Here is a 14,413-nt window from a genome sequence, read left to right as displayed (position 1 = left end):
GTGATTTAAAGCCCCTTCCCCATCTCATTTTTGAGTAAATTTTTAAATAAAACCTTATCTTGAATAAGGTTTTAGGGATTCAACCCCAATTCTATTTATACTAACCTGAATTAGCTGTAGGCAAAGCCATATATTAGACTCAAATCTCAGCTTGTATTATTACTAGTCGGAGTCTTAGTTCAGGCTGTGTTACTGATATAAATGAAATTTTCCACATGCATATCCTTTACAGTTCCTCCAAGCATAAAGAATGGCCCCCAGAGTCTTGTCATTCACTTAAATAAGTCAACTCTATTGGAATGCTTTGTGGAGGGTGTGCCAGCCCCAAGGATAACGTGGAGAAAGGATGGAACTGTTCTATCTGGGAGTCATGCGAGGTAACCGTTCTAGAAAATGATGAAAAATACTGTAGGGACTGAAATGTACGTTTTTAAATATTTGATCCAGTGCATTATTTGAGTCATTTCATTCTAAAATTAGTCTCTTCATCTTAATATGAGAATCAAACTACAGTGTTTTAAAACCCTAACTCTAATTCCTAAAGGCTTGCATCCAAAATGTATTGATTATAATGTATCCAAGATCATAAGTCCATCTGCTATACCCCTTTTCAGAATATCCCTTTTTTCTACCAAAGGTATTACAAATTTCTGAAGCAGGAAAAGGACTAAAAATGGATAACTGAGTCTTTTTAGATGCTCAGTTAAAATGTGCATAATCAGGAAGACTCATATTCAGAGACCTTCACGTGTGATCTATCTTGTAGATATTCCATCTTGGAAAATGGGTTCCTTCATATCCAGTCGGCACAAGTGACTGATAGTGGGCGATATTTGTGTATGGCTACCAATGCTGCTGGGACAGATCGCAGGCGAATAGATTTACAGGTCCATGGTAAATATACGTTTATGAACAACATCCAGTCTTAGAGTCAAATGTTCTGTGGTTGCCTAAACCAGTGAGGTCATAGCACAAAGACCTTCAGGTCCAGCGCTCTATTATGAACAATCAAGACTCATGGTGAATAGCATTACCACAGCACTATGCAAGTTCAGAGAACCTCATTGTGTTCATAAATGTAAAGTAAGTTATCAGTGATTAATTTCAGTTTGGCAGAGAGATTTCAAATGGCATACTGTTTGCTGAATGTGTTTTCTCTCTTACTTGGTGACTTTGTTTTAGTCCCTCCATCCATTGCTCTGGGTCCTACCAACATAACTGTAACAGTAAATGTTCAAACCACTCTGGCGTGTGAGGCTACTGGCATACCAAAACCGTCAATCAACTGGCGAAAAAATGGGCATCTTCTGAATGTGGATCAAAATCAGAATTCATACAGGTAAGGAGCAATTTACCTGGAAAATTCCACCAGCTATTTAGAAACATATTTTTCAAATAATTAACATTTTCACTTTATCAATGGGGACAGAAAATGTATAAAGTATGAAGAACTAGCTAGTATGTAGAGAGTGTGTTAATTTTTTCTTAGCATTGAATTAGTTTTTCAATCTAAAGTATTTTTTTCTGAATTATAGGTGCAACTTCTCTTTCCATAAGCCCTGTGGATAAATGTCAGTGAGCTCTATAGTATTAGATTTCCATTCTGCTGCCGTTTTTTAGCACCTTTTGTAATTTTATAATGACAAAGGATAAAAACATCATTTGGTATAAAAGAAAAAGTACTGTTTAAAAGTAATACAAGTTTTAGTTGCAGAATAAAAATCAAATTTTATACCTTCAAATACAGTGTAGGTATTTGGCAGCATGTGTAAGGAGGAATAGCAGTTTTACCAATTTTCTGTACTCTTCCAGCTTTACTACCATTCTTCTTACTATGATATCTTATTTTTAAAGACTAACCTTAAAAATACTACAGATTTCTGATTCCTAAGATGAGCATCATTTCTTGTATCTCAAGTATTAATAATAGATATCTTGCCAAAAGATTTGCTGTCTCACTAAAAACAAGTTTTCATAGACCTACCCTGATAAAAATGGATTCTGTTACATCTGGAAATATGAAATTAGGAGAGTTTCATTTGAAAATCAGTTGCGTCTCTCTCTTTCTCGTCCTTTTCATCTTTGGCATTGAGGGTTTAATGACTTGAAAGCATAGTCTGTGTGGAAAATGCCAATGTCCTTGAATTAAGAAGCAGGTCAAATATGTTCCCGTTGAATCAAATTATTCCCATTCATCATTGCATAATTTGAGGTAAGAAAACAGATATTCTTCATTAGGTTACTTTAAATAATGTATATGTGTTTACTCAGCCTTTTGTGTATTTGAAGTGATTCAGATAACTTTAGTTTTGAATTTGTTTCAACCCACTCCAGTGTTCTTGCCTGGAGAATCCCAGGGACGGGGGAGCCTGGTGGGCTGCCGTCTATGGGGTCGCACAGAGTCGGACACGACTGAGCGACTTAGCAGCAGCAGCAGACTCTAATTTATGTACTGTGCATCTCCAGGGTATCCACCACATGTAAGGAGACATGTGAAGTAGGGAAAGCTGCAGGACAGACTTGTAGTTGCCTATCGGTCAGTGGAAATGATCAAATACCAAGCTGCAAAGTTACTGTGAAATTTCGAGATCATCTATGGGAAGCATCTGAGATGGTGCCAGGAATGTATTTGGTGGTCAGTAAACAGCAGCTATAATCAGTGTGCTCATTTCACTGTATTTCACCTAGGAGAGCGTGGTTGGTCAGCATTCAGAAACTGCAGGATTCCCTCTTAAGGCAATCATTCTACACCACTGCTTCCTGCAAATGTTGAGGTTGAGGCCCTGTTAACCCACTGCCATATAAACTTAAAGTTTGATACATAAAATGATGCACACTTTAACATTTGAGGAAAGAGTTCCATTTCCCTCAGTTCTCAACATGGTACTATGTTGAACCAACTAGAAACATTTATGAAAACTGATAGATAGCACCTCATTGCTTTGAAATCTCTTCTAGGCTCCTTTCTTCGGGTTCACTGGTAATTATTTCCCCTTCTGTGGATGACACTGCCACCTATGAGTGCACGGTGACCAGTGATGCTGGAGAGGACAAGAGAACTGTGGATCTCACTGTCCAAGGTAGGACTGGCTGAGTATGTGGACTGAAAGTTATCAGAATGATATCATTTCTTCTTTTCACCACTTCACAAAGGGGCTTCCTTTTCCACTTACCAAACATTCACTTTCAATGTAGACAGAGAGAGATGTGAGTCGGCTTTGGAAACCTGTCAGGGTTGGAAACATGTAGTTTTCTTCCTTTCTGTTGTTTTTTAGTTCCACCTTCCATTGCTGACGAGCCTACAGACTTCCTAGTAACCAGACACACCCCCACAGTGATCACCTGCACCGCTTCAGGAGTTCCGTTTCCCTCAATTCACTGGATGAAGAATGGTATAAGACTGCTTCCCAGAGGAGAGGGCTATAGAATTCTGTCCTCAGGTAAGACCCAGCGCAGTGATTACACAGATAGTGTTTGGGTTAGTTACTAATGGATGGCCTTACTTGGACTTTTGTTGCACCAAAATGAAAGAAAAAATATATCGATATTCCTAGGCTTAGGCATCTGGGAAAAAATTCAGTTAGGATGGGGAGGGGAATGAGGGAAAGGGATAGGAAAAAAACCTAAAAATAAAATAATAATAACTAAAACTGATTTGCGTGTATTCAGCATGACCACTTAGATTTTATGTGCATATTTTCTAAACCTAAGGTTTGGAAGGGTTTCCCTGGTAGCTCAGTGGTAAAGAATCCACCTGTTAATGGAAGAGCTACCGGAGTTACATGTTCAGTCCCTGGGTTGGGAAGATCCCCTGGAGGAGGAAATGGCAACCCACTCCAGTGTTCTTGCCTGGGAAACCCCATGGACAGAGGAGCCTGGCTGGCTGCAGTACACGTGTGTGGTAGTCATTCACTCGGCAATGTCCAATTCTTTGCAATCCATGGACTGCAGCTCACCAGGCTCCTCTGTCCATGGAATTCTTTAGGCAAGAATAGTGAAGTGGGTTATTTCCTTCTCCAGGGGATCTTCCCAACCCAGGGATCAAACTCAGGTCTCCTGCACTGCAGACAGACACTTTACTGTCTGAGCCACCTGGGAAGCTCAGTCCATGGGGTCGCAAAAGAATCGGACACAACTTTGCGACTAAACAACAACAAGGTTTAAACATTTTACTGGTTGCCTTTGAGTGAACCACACTTCTTTGGCCAAATAGAATGCCCATTCATTTAATAAACATTTAGTACCTAAAGTGGGCTATGTACTCCACTGAATTTCTGACGATCTAAAACTGAGACAGTGTTCTTGCTTTCAGTTTTCTATAATTTAACAAGTAAGATTGGGTGGTAAGTGTTATGATGTGGCTGTTTTTTGAGGGTGGTTGTAAACACCACTTATAAAATTTAAGCTCTGAAAATTTTATGTATTAAAGAGAAAAAATAATTCACCTAAGTGAAAGTGCAGGTGATTCACATTGTGTTTCTGAAAATTCACCCTGCATTGAAAAGGATGATAAAAAGTAGCAACTAACATCCTGAACATCCTGGGGCTTAATGAGTGTGTGCATCTTATGCTAAGATAATTTATTTCTTCAAAAGAAGGAAAATAATGAAAGATGAACTTGGCTTTCATAGCAAAGTATGTTGGCTATCTCAGAAATCTGCATAGATGGGTAGCAAGTAAAATCATAAAATATAAAGTACTGTGCTTCACCACAAAGTCCTGTGCTAAGAGAACAGTTTAGAACTTTCTCAGAAAGAAAGAGTTACCCTATGACCCAGCAACTCCACTCCTAGGTATTTACCCAGAGAAATAAAAACATATGTCCACACAAAGATTTGTATGCAAATATTCATGTAGCAATACTTTGGCCACCTCATGCGACGAGTTGACTCACTGGAAAAGACTCTGATGCTGGGAAAGGTTGGGGGTGGGAGGAGAAGGGGATGACCGAGAATGAGATGGCTGGATGGCATCACCGACTCTGTGGACATGAGTTTGAGTGAACTCCGGGAGTTGGTGATGGACAGGGAGGCCTGGCGTACTGTGATTCATGGGTTCGCAGAGAGTCGGACACGACTGAGCGACTGAACTGAACTGAACTGATTGATGTAGCAATCTTCTGAATAGCCAAAAATTAGAAGCAGTGTAAATTTCCATTAACTCGTTAATGGATAAACAATGGGGATCACTTTACACAATGGAATTCTATTAAACAATAAAATGGAACAAAAATATTGACACATGCTACAACAGATGCAACTCAAAAACTATGCTCACAGTAGAAGTCAGACACAAAAGATTTCGGTATGATGCCATCTAGGTAAAATATCCAGAAAAGGTCAATATTTAGAGACAGAAAGTAAATAAGTGGTCACTGGGGTTGAGAGTGAGACAGGATTATAAATGGCGGTGAGATTTCTTTTTGGTGTAATGAAAATGTTCTAAAATTAAACTGTGATAATTGCATGAGTCTATAATAATCCAGGAGTTATTAAATTCTACATGTAAATGGCTAAATTATATAGTCTGAGAATTTGCCTAAATAAAGTTGTTAGTGGTTTTTTTTTTTTTAAGTTCTGTGCTAGGTAGGCACAGGGAGTACAAGTAGGACTACAAGCCAAGTGCCCCCATGCAAAGGAGACAGAAACACAAAAATCAGAGGGACATGGTTTATCAAACCAGAAAAAGAGGGATGCCCTATGCATGAAATTCTTCTTTCCTTTTTAGGAGCAATTGAAATACTTGACACTCAACTAAGCCATGCTGGAAGATATACTTGTGTTGCCAGGAATTCAGCTGGTTCTGCACATCGACATGTGAGCCTTCATGTCCAAGGTATGAAAGGGTACTTATTCATTAAAATCTTGCTGTTATCTCTTTAAGTCATGTTTTTTCTTCAAAGATGGTCCTGTCTAGGGTCATAAACCACAGTAATATTTGGGGGCTATGAAAGCTGATAGATATTCTTCAGCAGACTGAAGAAAGCATACAGATGACAAACCACACTGAACAACATCTAAATTATTTTCGTTGAACTTTTACGATCTGTTTCTGATTTTAGTCTTTTCTCTGGAGTTCTTCTAATGGAAACTGGCTATAGTAACAAGACTCAAAAAGCAACATGATATGGCTGATATGTGCTTTTCCCTGGGGCAATCAAATCAGTAATATTTTGGAAATATGAATTCAGATAGGTTTAACCTCACGGCTACTGTAGACAATTATGCTACTGACTAGTGTCCTTGCAACATTTCTGTTGATTGGTTCTTATAGAGCCTCCAGTCATTCAACCTCAGCCAAGTGAGCTGGACGTCATTCTAAACAATCCCATTTTATTACCCTGTGAAGCAACAGGGACACCCAGTCCTTTCATCACTTGGCAAAAAGAAGGCATCAATGTCATCAGTTCAGGTACTGTTTCTCTCAAGAGAATCATGGCAACTCAGTTTTATAATTCAGAAGTCAGCATAATTTTTTTAACAAAAGTAAAAATTCTTCTCACCCTGTTCTAATAACTAAGATATAGGCAGAAGCCATGCAGTTCTTCCCCATGGTGGCTTGCAGATCTCCAGAGCTGTCAGAGAGGATGCTGGTACTTACATGTGTGTGGCTCAGAATCCAGCTGGTACAGCCTTGGGCAAAATCAAGTTGAATGTCCAAGGTACGTAAATATGCTTATAGCAGTGCCTATCAGAATTCGTATTATGTCAAATAATGATGCTGTCATAGTCCTTCATATTCTTAGTTTTCATTATTCTATTTGTCTTCTCTTTCTATTCTGTTACTCTTTTGAAGAAAGAAAATAGTGCTCGGGTGGTTTGGGGGCATTATTTGTATAAGAAAACCGAGACATCTCATATTTTAAATTTCTGTGAACCTCCATTTGATACTTCTATTGTAGCACATATTTAAGATGATTTTTAAAACCATTTTCTCCATAATGCTACTTGGTATACATTATAAAACACTGGATTGTAATAACCACTTAAAAATCACAATTGTTTTTAATTTTACAAAATGACAGAAGTTCTGAAACCAAAAAGTAAGTCATATTGCAAGTAAACCAACTTAATGAGAAAAAATATATGAGAGTGCGTTTTTTTTTCATAGTTACATTTTCTTGATGTAGTGTTCATATCTTGCATGCATTGCTTTTGTGGATAAAAACCTGACCTAGAAATGGGTTCTGAGCTACTCAGTTCACATTGGCTGGTTTGAATTTCCTTGTAGTGTGATTTTCCTAGGGTGAATGAATGACTGTAGTAAAGCTCACTTACTTATCTGCAGGTTATAAATCTAATTTCCTTGTATTTTTCAACAATTTTAATAAACATTTATTGCGATGTTAAGAAGAAATACATTGAACATTACAGACATAATACTTTAATGGTGTGAAGAAGGAAAAAACAAAACCAGTCTTCTCTTGGGGGTATCATTAGAGCTGAGATCTGAATGATGAGTGAGGATGAGCCATGTAAAGGTAGCAGAGCGTCCACGGAAGAGAAGGCAGCGTGTGCAGTGGTCGCGAGGCAGGAAAGGGTAAAAAGAGAATCGTGGCTGACAGCAGTGAACGTGGGAAGGCTGACAAAATGGAAAGGAGATCAGAAAATAAGGTGGGGCTAGTGCATGGAACACGTGAAAGACCAGAGGAGGGGTAAGATTTTATTTTCTGGGCAATATTGAAGGCTTTCCATGATTTAACAAAGACTTTTGTTTGCTTTTAAGAAGCTCTCTTTTGCTGGTATGTAGGTAATGATTTAGAGAAAGCTCAAGACTAGATCTAGAAGAACTCATAAAGTGCTTAGGCCAGAGGTCCCCAACCCCCAGGACCTAAGACCTGATGTTTGGAGGTGAAACTGATGTAATAATAATAGAAATATAGTGCACAATGTATTGAATCATCCCAAAACCAGTCCCCCTCCTCAGACCGTGGAAAAACTGTCTTCCATGAAACTAGTCCCTGGTGCCAAAAATGTTGGGGACCACTGCTCTAGGCGTCATGTGATATAGTCTGGCTGGGGGTGGGAGTATTTGTGAGAGTCACAGGGGTAAATGGAAAAAAAAAAGTGGTGGATTCAAGAAGTTTTTTTGAGTGTAATAGCCAGGATTTCTGATTACTCAGATTGGGAGGTTAGGAAAAGAGAAGAGTTCATGATGTTTCCTGGGCTTTGGGCTTGAGCGGAGATAGTGCTATGGGGTGGGTGGGGTGGGGGGGTTCAAGGAGAGGAACTAGTTTTGGAGGAAGGAAATCATGATTTCTGATCATCTTAGATGTGGGAAACTGTTAGAAATCCTAGCAGAGATGTCAAAAAGCCTTGATTATTTATGAATTCAGGACTCAAGGGAGAAGTACAGTCTAAGATACAAATTTGGAAGTAATTAGGGATTTTCAGTCCACAAGACTGGATGAGTATTTGGATAGAAAAGAGCCCAGGACTCTGCATTGTTCAGAGGTCTGAAAAAGAGAATGCTAAGGATAACAAAGGAGCGGGAAAAGATGACAGAGGAAAATTAGATGGAGTCTAGGAGAGGACACTGTTTCAAGAAGGAGTAGAAAATTTGTTTGATTTTTTTTAAACTCAAGGGAGAGTCAATTAAGATGATGACCAAGAAATAGTCATCAGTTTTGGCAACATTGCTGTTCACTTGCTCAGCTTTCTAACTCTTTGTGACCCAATGGACTGCAGCATGCTAGGGTTTCTTGTTCTTCACAACCTCCCAGAGTTTGCTCAGACTCATGTCCTTTGAGTCAGTGATGCTATTCAGCCATCTCATCTTCTGCCCTCCCCTTCTCCTCCTGCCTTCAATCTTTCTCAGCTTTAGGGTCTTTTCCAGTGAGTCAGCTCTTCCCATCAGGTGGCCACACTGTTGGAGCTTCAGCTTCAGCCTCAATCCTTCCAGTGAATATTCAGGGTTGATTTCCTTTAGGATTGACTGGTTGGATCTCCTTGCTATCCAAGGGACTCTCAAGAGTCTTCTCTAACACCACAGTTCAAAAGCATCAATTCTTTGGCGCTCAGCCTTCTTGTGGTCCAATTCTCACATCCATACATGACTACTGGAAAAACCATAGCTTTGACTAGACGGGCCTTTGTAGGCAGGGCCTTTGTAGGCAAAGTAATGTCTCTACTTTTTAATATGCTGTCTAGGTTTGTCATAGCTTTTCTTCCAAGGAGCAAGCATCTTTTAATTTCATGGCTACAGTCACCATCTGCAGTGATTTTGGAGCCCAAGAAAATAAAGTCTGTCACTGTTTCCACTGTTTCCCCACCTATTTGCTATGAAGTGATGGGACCAGATACCATGTTCTTCGTTTTTTGAACATTGAGTTTTAAGCCAGCTTTTTCACTCTCTTCTTTCACCTTCATCAGGAGGTTCTTTAATTCCTCTTCAGTGTCATCTGCATATCTGAGGTTATTGATATTTCCCCCCCACAATCTTGATTCCAGCTTGTGCTTCATGCATTTGGGTCATATAAAAGAATTAGTGAGGATTTTTTCTTTCACTAATTGATTAAAATTACATGGAGGCCTGGCGTGCTGTGATTCATGGGGTCGCAAAGAGTCAGACACACCTGAGCGACTGAACTGAACTGAACATGAGCAACTATGGGACAAAGAAACACATTAAAATAACTAATAGGATTTCAGTATTCCAAAAGCAGTCAGAGATAACTGCATACTCTAGAGGCATGAAAAACTCTGAATAGACTCTCTCTTTTCAGATACAGTATGTAGGGACTTCCCTGGTGGTCCAGTGGTTAAGAGTCCGTGCTTCCAATGCAAGAGGCATGGGTTTGATCCCTGATTGGGGAACTAAGATCCCACATGCCATGCAGTGGGAACAACAACAACAACAAAATCTCTAAGAGATAACAGTATGTAATAGCAAGCAGAAAATCAACCAGGTAACTTTGGTTGATATAAATAATTTTACGTTATTCATATTTTTCACAACTTGTTGATTTACTCACTACCATTATGTGTGTGTGCCTGTGTGTGCATACACACTCAGTCATGTCTGACTCTGCAACCCCATGGACTGTAGCCCACCAGGCTCCTCTGTCCATGAAATTTTCTAGGCAAGAAAACTGGAGTAGGTTGCCATTTTCTCCTCCAGGGGATCTTCCCAACCCAGGGATCAAACTCTTGTCTCCTTTGTCTTCTGCATTGCAGACAGAGTCTTTGCCATTGATCCAGTGGGGAAGCCCATTCATTACTATTAATGTACCCTAAAATTTGGTCTCCCTCGGTTGGCTATATCTGCCCAGCCTCCTCTAGAGATGCAGCAGGTATTTCCAGATCTCCGAGACTTGCTATCCACAGGGCCTAACTTGGATCAGTAGAGTTTTCAGAGGCCCCTTGTGTCTTACAGCGTGTGGTAACATGGAGTATTTTGAAGGGATGGTAGACATTTCAGACTATTTTATTCTTTTGGCCTGCACGTGTTTAAGAGGGAAATTTACCACCGTCGTTTTCTACATCTGGTCAGTGTCTCTGGACTTGCATTGACTGACATTGGGAGTGGGTATCATCCTTACCTTCCTTTCACCTGTGCCTGTGGTTGGTTGGTCCTCCCTTGTGTTTGATTGTTCTCTCGTAATTATGTGATGTGTCTTTAAAGCCCAGTAAAATAACCTGAGTGGTAATCACTATTGTAAACACTGGGACGAGAAACTGTGATCATAAACCTGTCCCCGATTTTCTGAAAAAGTAGGAAGAGTTCTGTCTGTACAAAGGCAGTCCTTAACCAATATGATTCGAACCATGCAGGTCCACTTATTCAGTAGTAAATACTACATTACTGCACGAGCCAAAGTTGGTTGAATCTGAAGATGTAAAACCACAGATGCACAGGGGCCAAGGATACTGAAGGCAAATTATATTAAATTTGGATTTTCTGTAGTGTAGAGAGTCATCATCCCTGCCCCCTGTGCTATTCAAACATTAATTGTAATTCTTTTCAATATCTCACTTCTTTATTCATTAAAATAATACATTGTTAAATATGGTCCCAGTATTTGAGATCATAAGCACTGCAGGAAATGCTTGAATAAAGGGGTCTGAGCAGGTGAATAATTTCCAAACCTTGAAGAGATCTATTTTTAAAGTTTAAGGAGCTGATGACATAATACATGCATGTTAAAGAAAATACCTCTATCAACACAGTTTAGTTTTCTGGACATGCAATCCCTCATGAGTACATATTTAAATCTTAAGATTGATTGTCATTTATATTTGTTAGCTATGTAGAGAATGATTTTCTGCAATGGATTCAATGAATCTTCTTTTCCAGCAAAAACAAACTGTAGCAACCCTTTGGTGATGATATGGTAAATTCAGGGCTTTATTTCTTAACAATGTGACTTCATTTTGCTAGAATAAGACCACATTGTATAAATAGTACATTCACGCTTTTAAGATGATGTTTGAACTTTGTAACTTTTAGTTCCTCCAGTCATTAGCCCTCATCCTAAGGAATACATCACTGCTGTGGATAAGCCCATCATGCTGCCGTGTGAGGCAGATGGCCTCCCACCACCTGCCATCATGTGGCACAAAGATGGGCATGTAATCGTGGAGTCAGTCCGCCAGCGCATCCTCAGCTCTGGTGCTCTGCAGATAGCGTTTGCTCAACCTGGTGATGCTGGCCAGTACACGTGCATGGCAGCTAACGTGGCCGGATCAAGCAGCACAAGCACCATGCTCACCGTCCATGGTAGGTTGTTTAACATACGTTGTTTCAGTTTACTATTTCACCATGGCAGAGAGAAAAGACCACCAGGGAAAACTATGACGGAAATAAAAACAATGAAAAACAGCAGACTAGAGTGGAGTGTGGTATGTGCACATGGCGTGTAGGTACGCTTGTCCTTCAGATGTGTTTTTGGTAGGATCTGTTTATTTGTGCACGTACCTGTGTGAGAGTGATTTTGTTAATAAAGCCAGGATAATTAATCTGTTGCCAGTATCCTCATATGGTGACTATTGGGATCTATAAGTTGACTTGTGAGGAGTTCATTTGTTTTGTTGCTCTTCTGCTTTACTTTTCAAATTGCAAGTCCTCTTGACCCAAAACTAACCAGCGTATGACCTACCTTATAACTGTAATGTGAACCTAGTGAGAACTGGCGATCTATTTGATTCATTATTTTAAAGTAGCAAAACATTTACAGGTATATTTTTGTAATAGAAAAAAAAGTACCTGTTTTTCCTTTGGATTCAGACAACTAATAAAATATCTAAAAATCAGCATTGAAATATTTTAGTTATTAATATATATTTTAAGACTAAAGATAGAATAACTGTTAATATCAGTGGTAAGAAACAATAAGTAAATTAAATTGTTTTCAACTACGATTTTCAGAAGAAGCTCTCATTTTAATAATGAGTTTCTGATTTTTCCTTTTCAAAAAATTTGTGAAAGTGTTTTTTTTTTTTTTTCTTTCAGGTATATTTGAATTTTCTAAAATTTTATTCTTGCTTTCAGTTAATATAATTGAACTAATTAATACACATTAGTCTTTTGGTTTCAAATAAATACTATTCCTTTTTTCACATGTTTATAGAAAATTTACCAAAAGTAACTATACTAAACAGCAAAGAGGGACTTCCCAGGTAGCTAAGTGGTGAAGAGTCTGCCCGCAATTCAGAGCCACAGGAGACACGGGTTCAATCCCTGGGTCAGGAAGATCCCCTGGAGGAGGAAATGGCAACCCACTCCAGTATTCTTGCCTGGATAATCCCATAGATTGAGGAGCCTGGAACCAAAGAGTCAGACACCACTGAGCATGCATGCATGCAAAGAACAAAGAAATCATTAATAATAACTTAAAAGAATAGGCCACAATTCCCACCCACAATGCAATAAAGCTTGAAATGTGTAATGAATTTTTAATGCCAAAACCCCAACCCCAACCATATTAAAAATTATCATTCTGATTAACAAGTAGGTCAAATAATATGATTTTATTTTCAAATTATTTAGAAAATCATAAAAATAAGGGCACCACATCAAAATGTATTGTGTGTACCCAAAACTAAAATCAAGTATAGTGGTCACAGCCTTAAAATTTTCATTTTGAAAAAGAAGAAGTCAACGCACTAGTGTTGCAGCTTTATAACTGTTAACAAAGTTGAAATAAAATTCCAGGGAAACCAGGATGAAGGAGATAATGAAAATATATCATTTCATAAATTAATGTAAACGAATTGGATATTTATGATATACCCTTCAACAAAATAGGTTTCAGGCTTTTTTATGTTATCTCTCGTTTATATATGTGTGTGTGCGTACGTGCATGTTAAAGTGGCTTCATTTGTGTCCGACTCTTTGCAACCCTGTGGACTGCAGCCTGCCAGGCTCCTCTGTCCATGGGATTCTCCAGGAAGAATACTGGAGTGGGTTGCCATCCCCTCCTCCAGGGGATCTTCCCAACCCAGGGATCGAACCCAGGACTCCTACATTGCAGGTGGATTCTGTACCGTCTGAGCCACCAGGGAAGCCCAAAAATTCTGGAGTGGGTAGCCTCTCCCTTCTCTAGGGGAGCTTCCTGACCCAGAAATTGAACCAGGGTCTCTTGCACTGCACGCAGATTCTTTACCAGCCGAGCTACCAGGGAAGCCTGTTTACGCATATAATTATTCATATAATGTTTGCATATCCATATAATCATTTTTTTTTCTGAAACCTATTTTTGTTCTGTAACTTTAAAAAATTTGTGAAAAAGTTGATCCATTTCTCACTGATGTATTTGAATAATTCTGAAATTTACTGTTTTGGGAGGAGAGTATATTTTTACTTTTTTAGTCAAGTATTCTTAACATATTTAAACTTTTCTGTTAGAAGTAAATATCTTAGTTCTGAGTCCTCTAAGGTATTTCTTCGTACCCTGAAATTTTCAGTTGATCTTTCCGTGTTGCCTAAATTCCATTTCAAAAAATTTGAAGCATAAGCAGTATTTGCATGGAATTATGAAATCACTATAAAACATTTCCTCTGTGATAGTATAAAGACTAAATTAAATGTTTTCACCAGTTTTACTTACATTTGTTATAACATGTGAGGTACTGCAATAAATTTTTTTCTTTAGCTTTAATATGAGGTATTTTATAGTGTTTTAAACTAGTGAGTTTTATTAGTGTGTCCTCACAGTATATCTGTGATACAAATCCAGCAATTATACAACTGTAGAAGTGGTTTGGCTTTAGTTGCTCTTGTTTGTTTTATATCACTGCCATAAGCAAAAGAAACTCAAGGGAAAGTCAGTAAGTCAAATAAAATTTAAATATTTCTCACCAGTTCAATGTTGTTTTTTCAGAGGCTCATTGTAAATACATCCAACATGTACAAATGCCTTAGAATTCTTGCTGGTGTCAAAAATATTGATTGCTTTCAGAGTAACAAATGACTT

At 38.7% G+C, this 14,413-nt stretch overlaps 1 protein-coding gene across 6 annotated transcripts in view; it reads left to right on the top strand.

The window, feature by feature from the left end:
• Nucleotides 1-14,413, top strand: part of HMCN1 (hemicentin 1) — a 540,326-nt gene that overhangs the window by 450,209 nt on the left and 75,704 nt on the right. For 5 of the 6 annotated variants that reach the window (XM_055419093.2, XM_055419094.2, XM_055419091.2 and 2 more), the window contains 9 exons: nt 233-377; nt 767-894; nt 1,183-1,339; nt 2,959-3,080; nt 3,276-3,440; nt 5,728-5,835; nt 6,274-6,411; nt 6,521-6,661; nt 11,449-11,718. In XM_055419093.2, coding sequence (XP_055275068.2) covers nt 233-377; nt 767-894; nt 1,183-1,339; nt 2,959-3,080; nt 3,276-3,440; nt 5,728-5,835; nt 6,274-6,411; nt 6,521-6,661; nt 11,449-11,718 — 1,374 coding nt within the window. The remainder of the gene's footprint in view (nt 1-232; nt 378-766; nt 895-1,182; nt 1,340-2,958; nt 3,081-3,275; nt 3,441-5,727; nt 5,836-6,273; nt 6,412-6,520; nt 6,662-11,448; nt 11,719-14,413) is intronic. The other variant, XM_055419092.2, reaches the window with a different exon arrangement.

This window comes from Moschus berezovskii, chromosome 17 (assembly GCF_049115385.1).
Source record: "Moschus berezovskii isolate FMDL1 chromosome 17, NW_MosBer_1.0, whole genome shotgun sequence".
In the NCBI taxonomy this organism is placed as follows: domain Eukaryota; kingdom Metazoa; phylum Chordata; class Mammalia; order Artiodactyla; family Moschidae; genus Moschus; species Moschus berezovskii.
The sequence above is the reverse complement of the archived record's forward strand: the minus strand, read 5'-3'. Positions and strand labels throughout refer to the sequence as shown.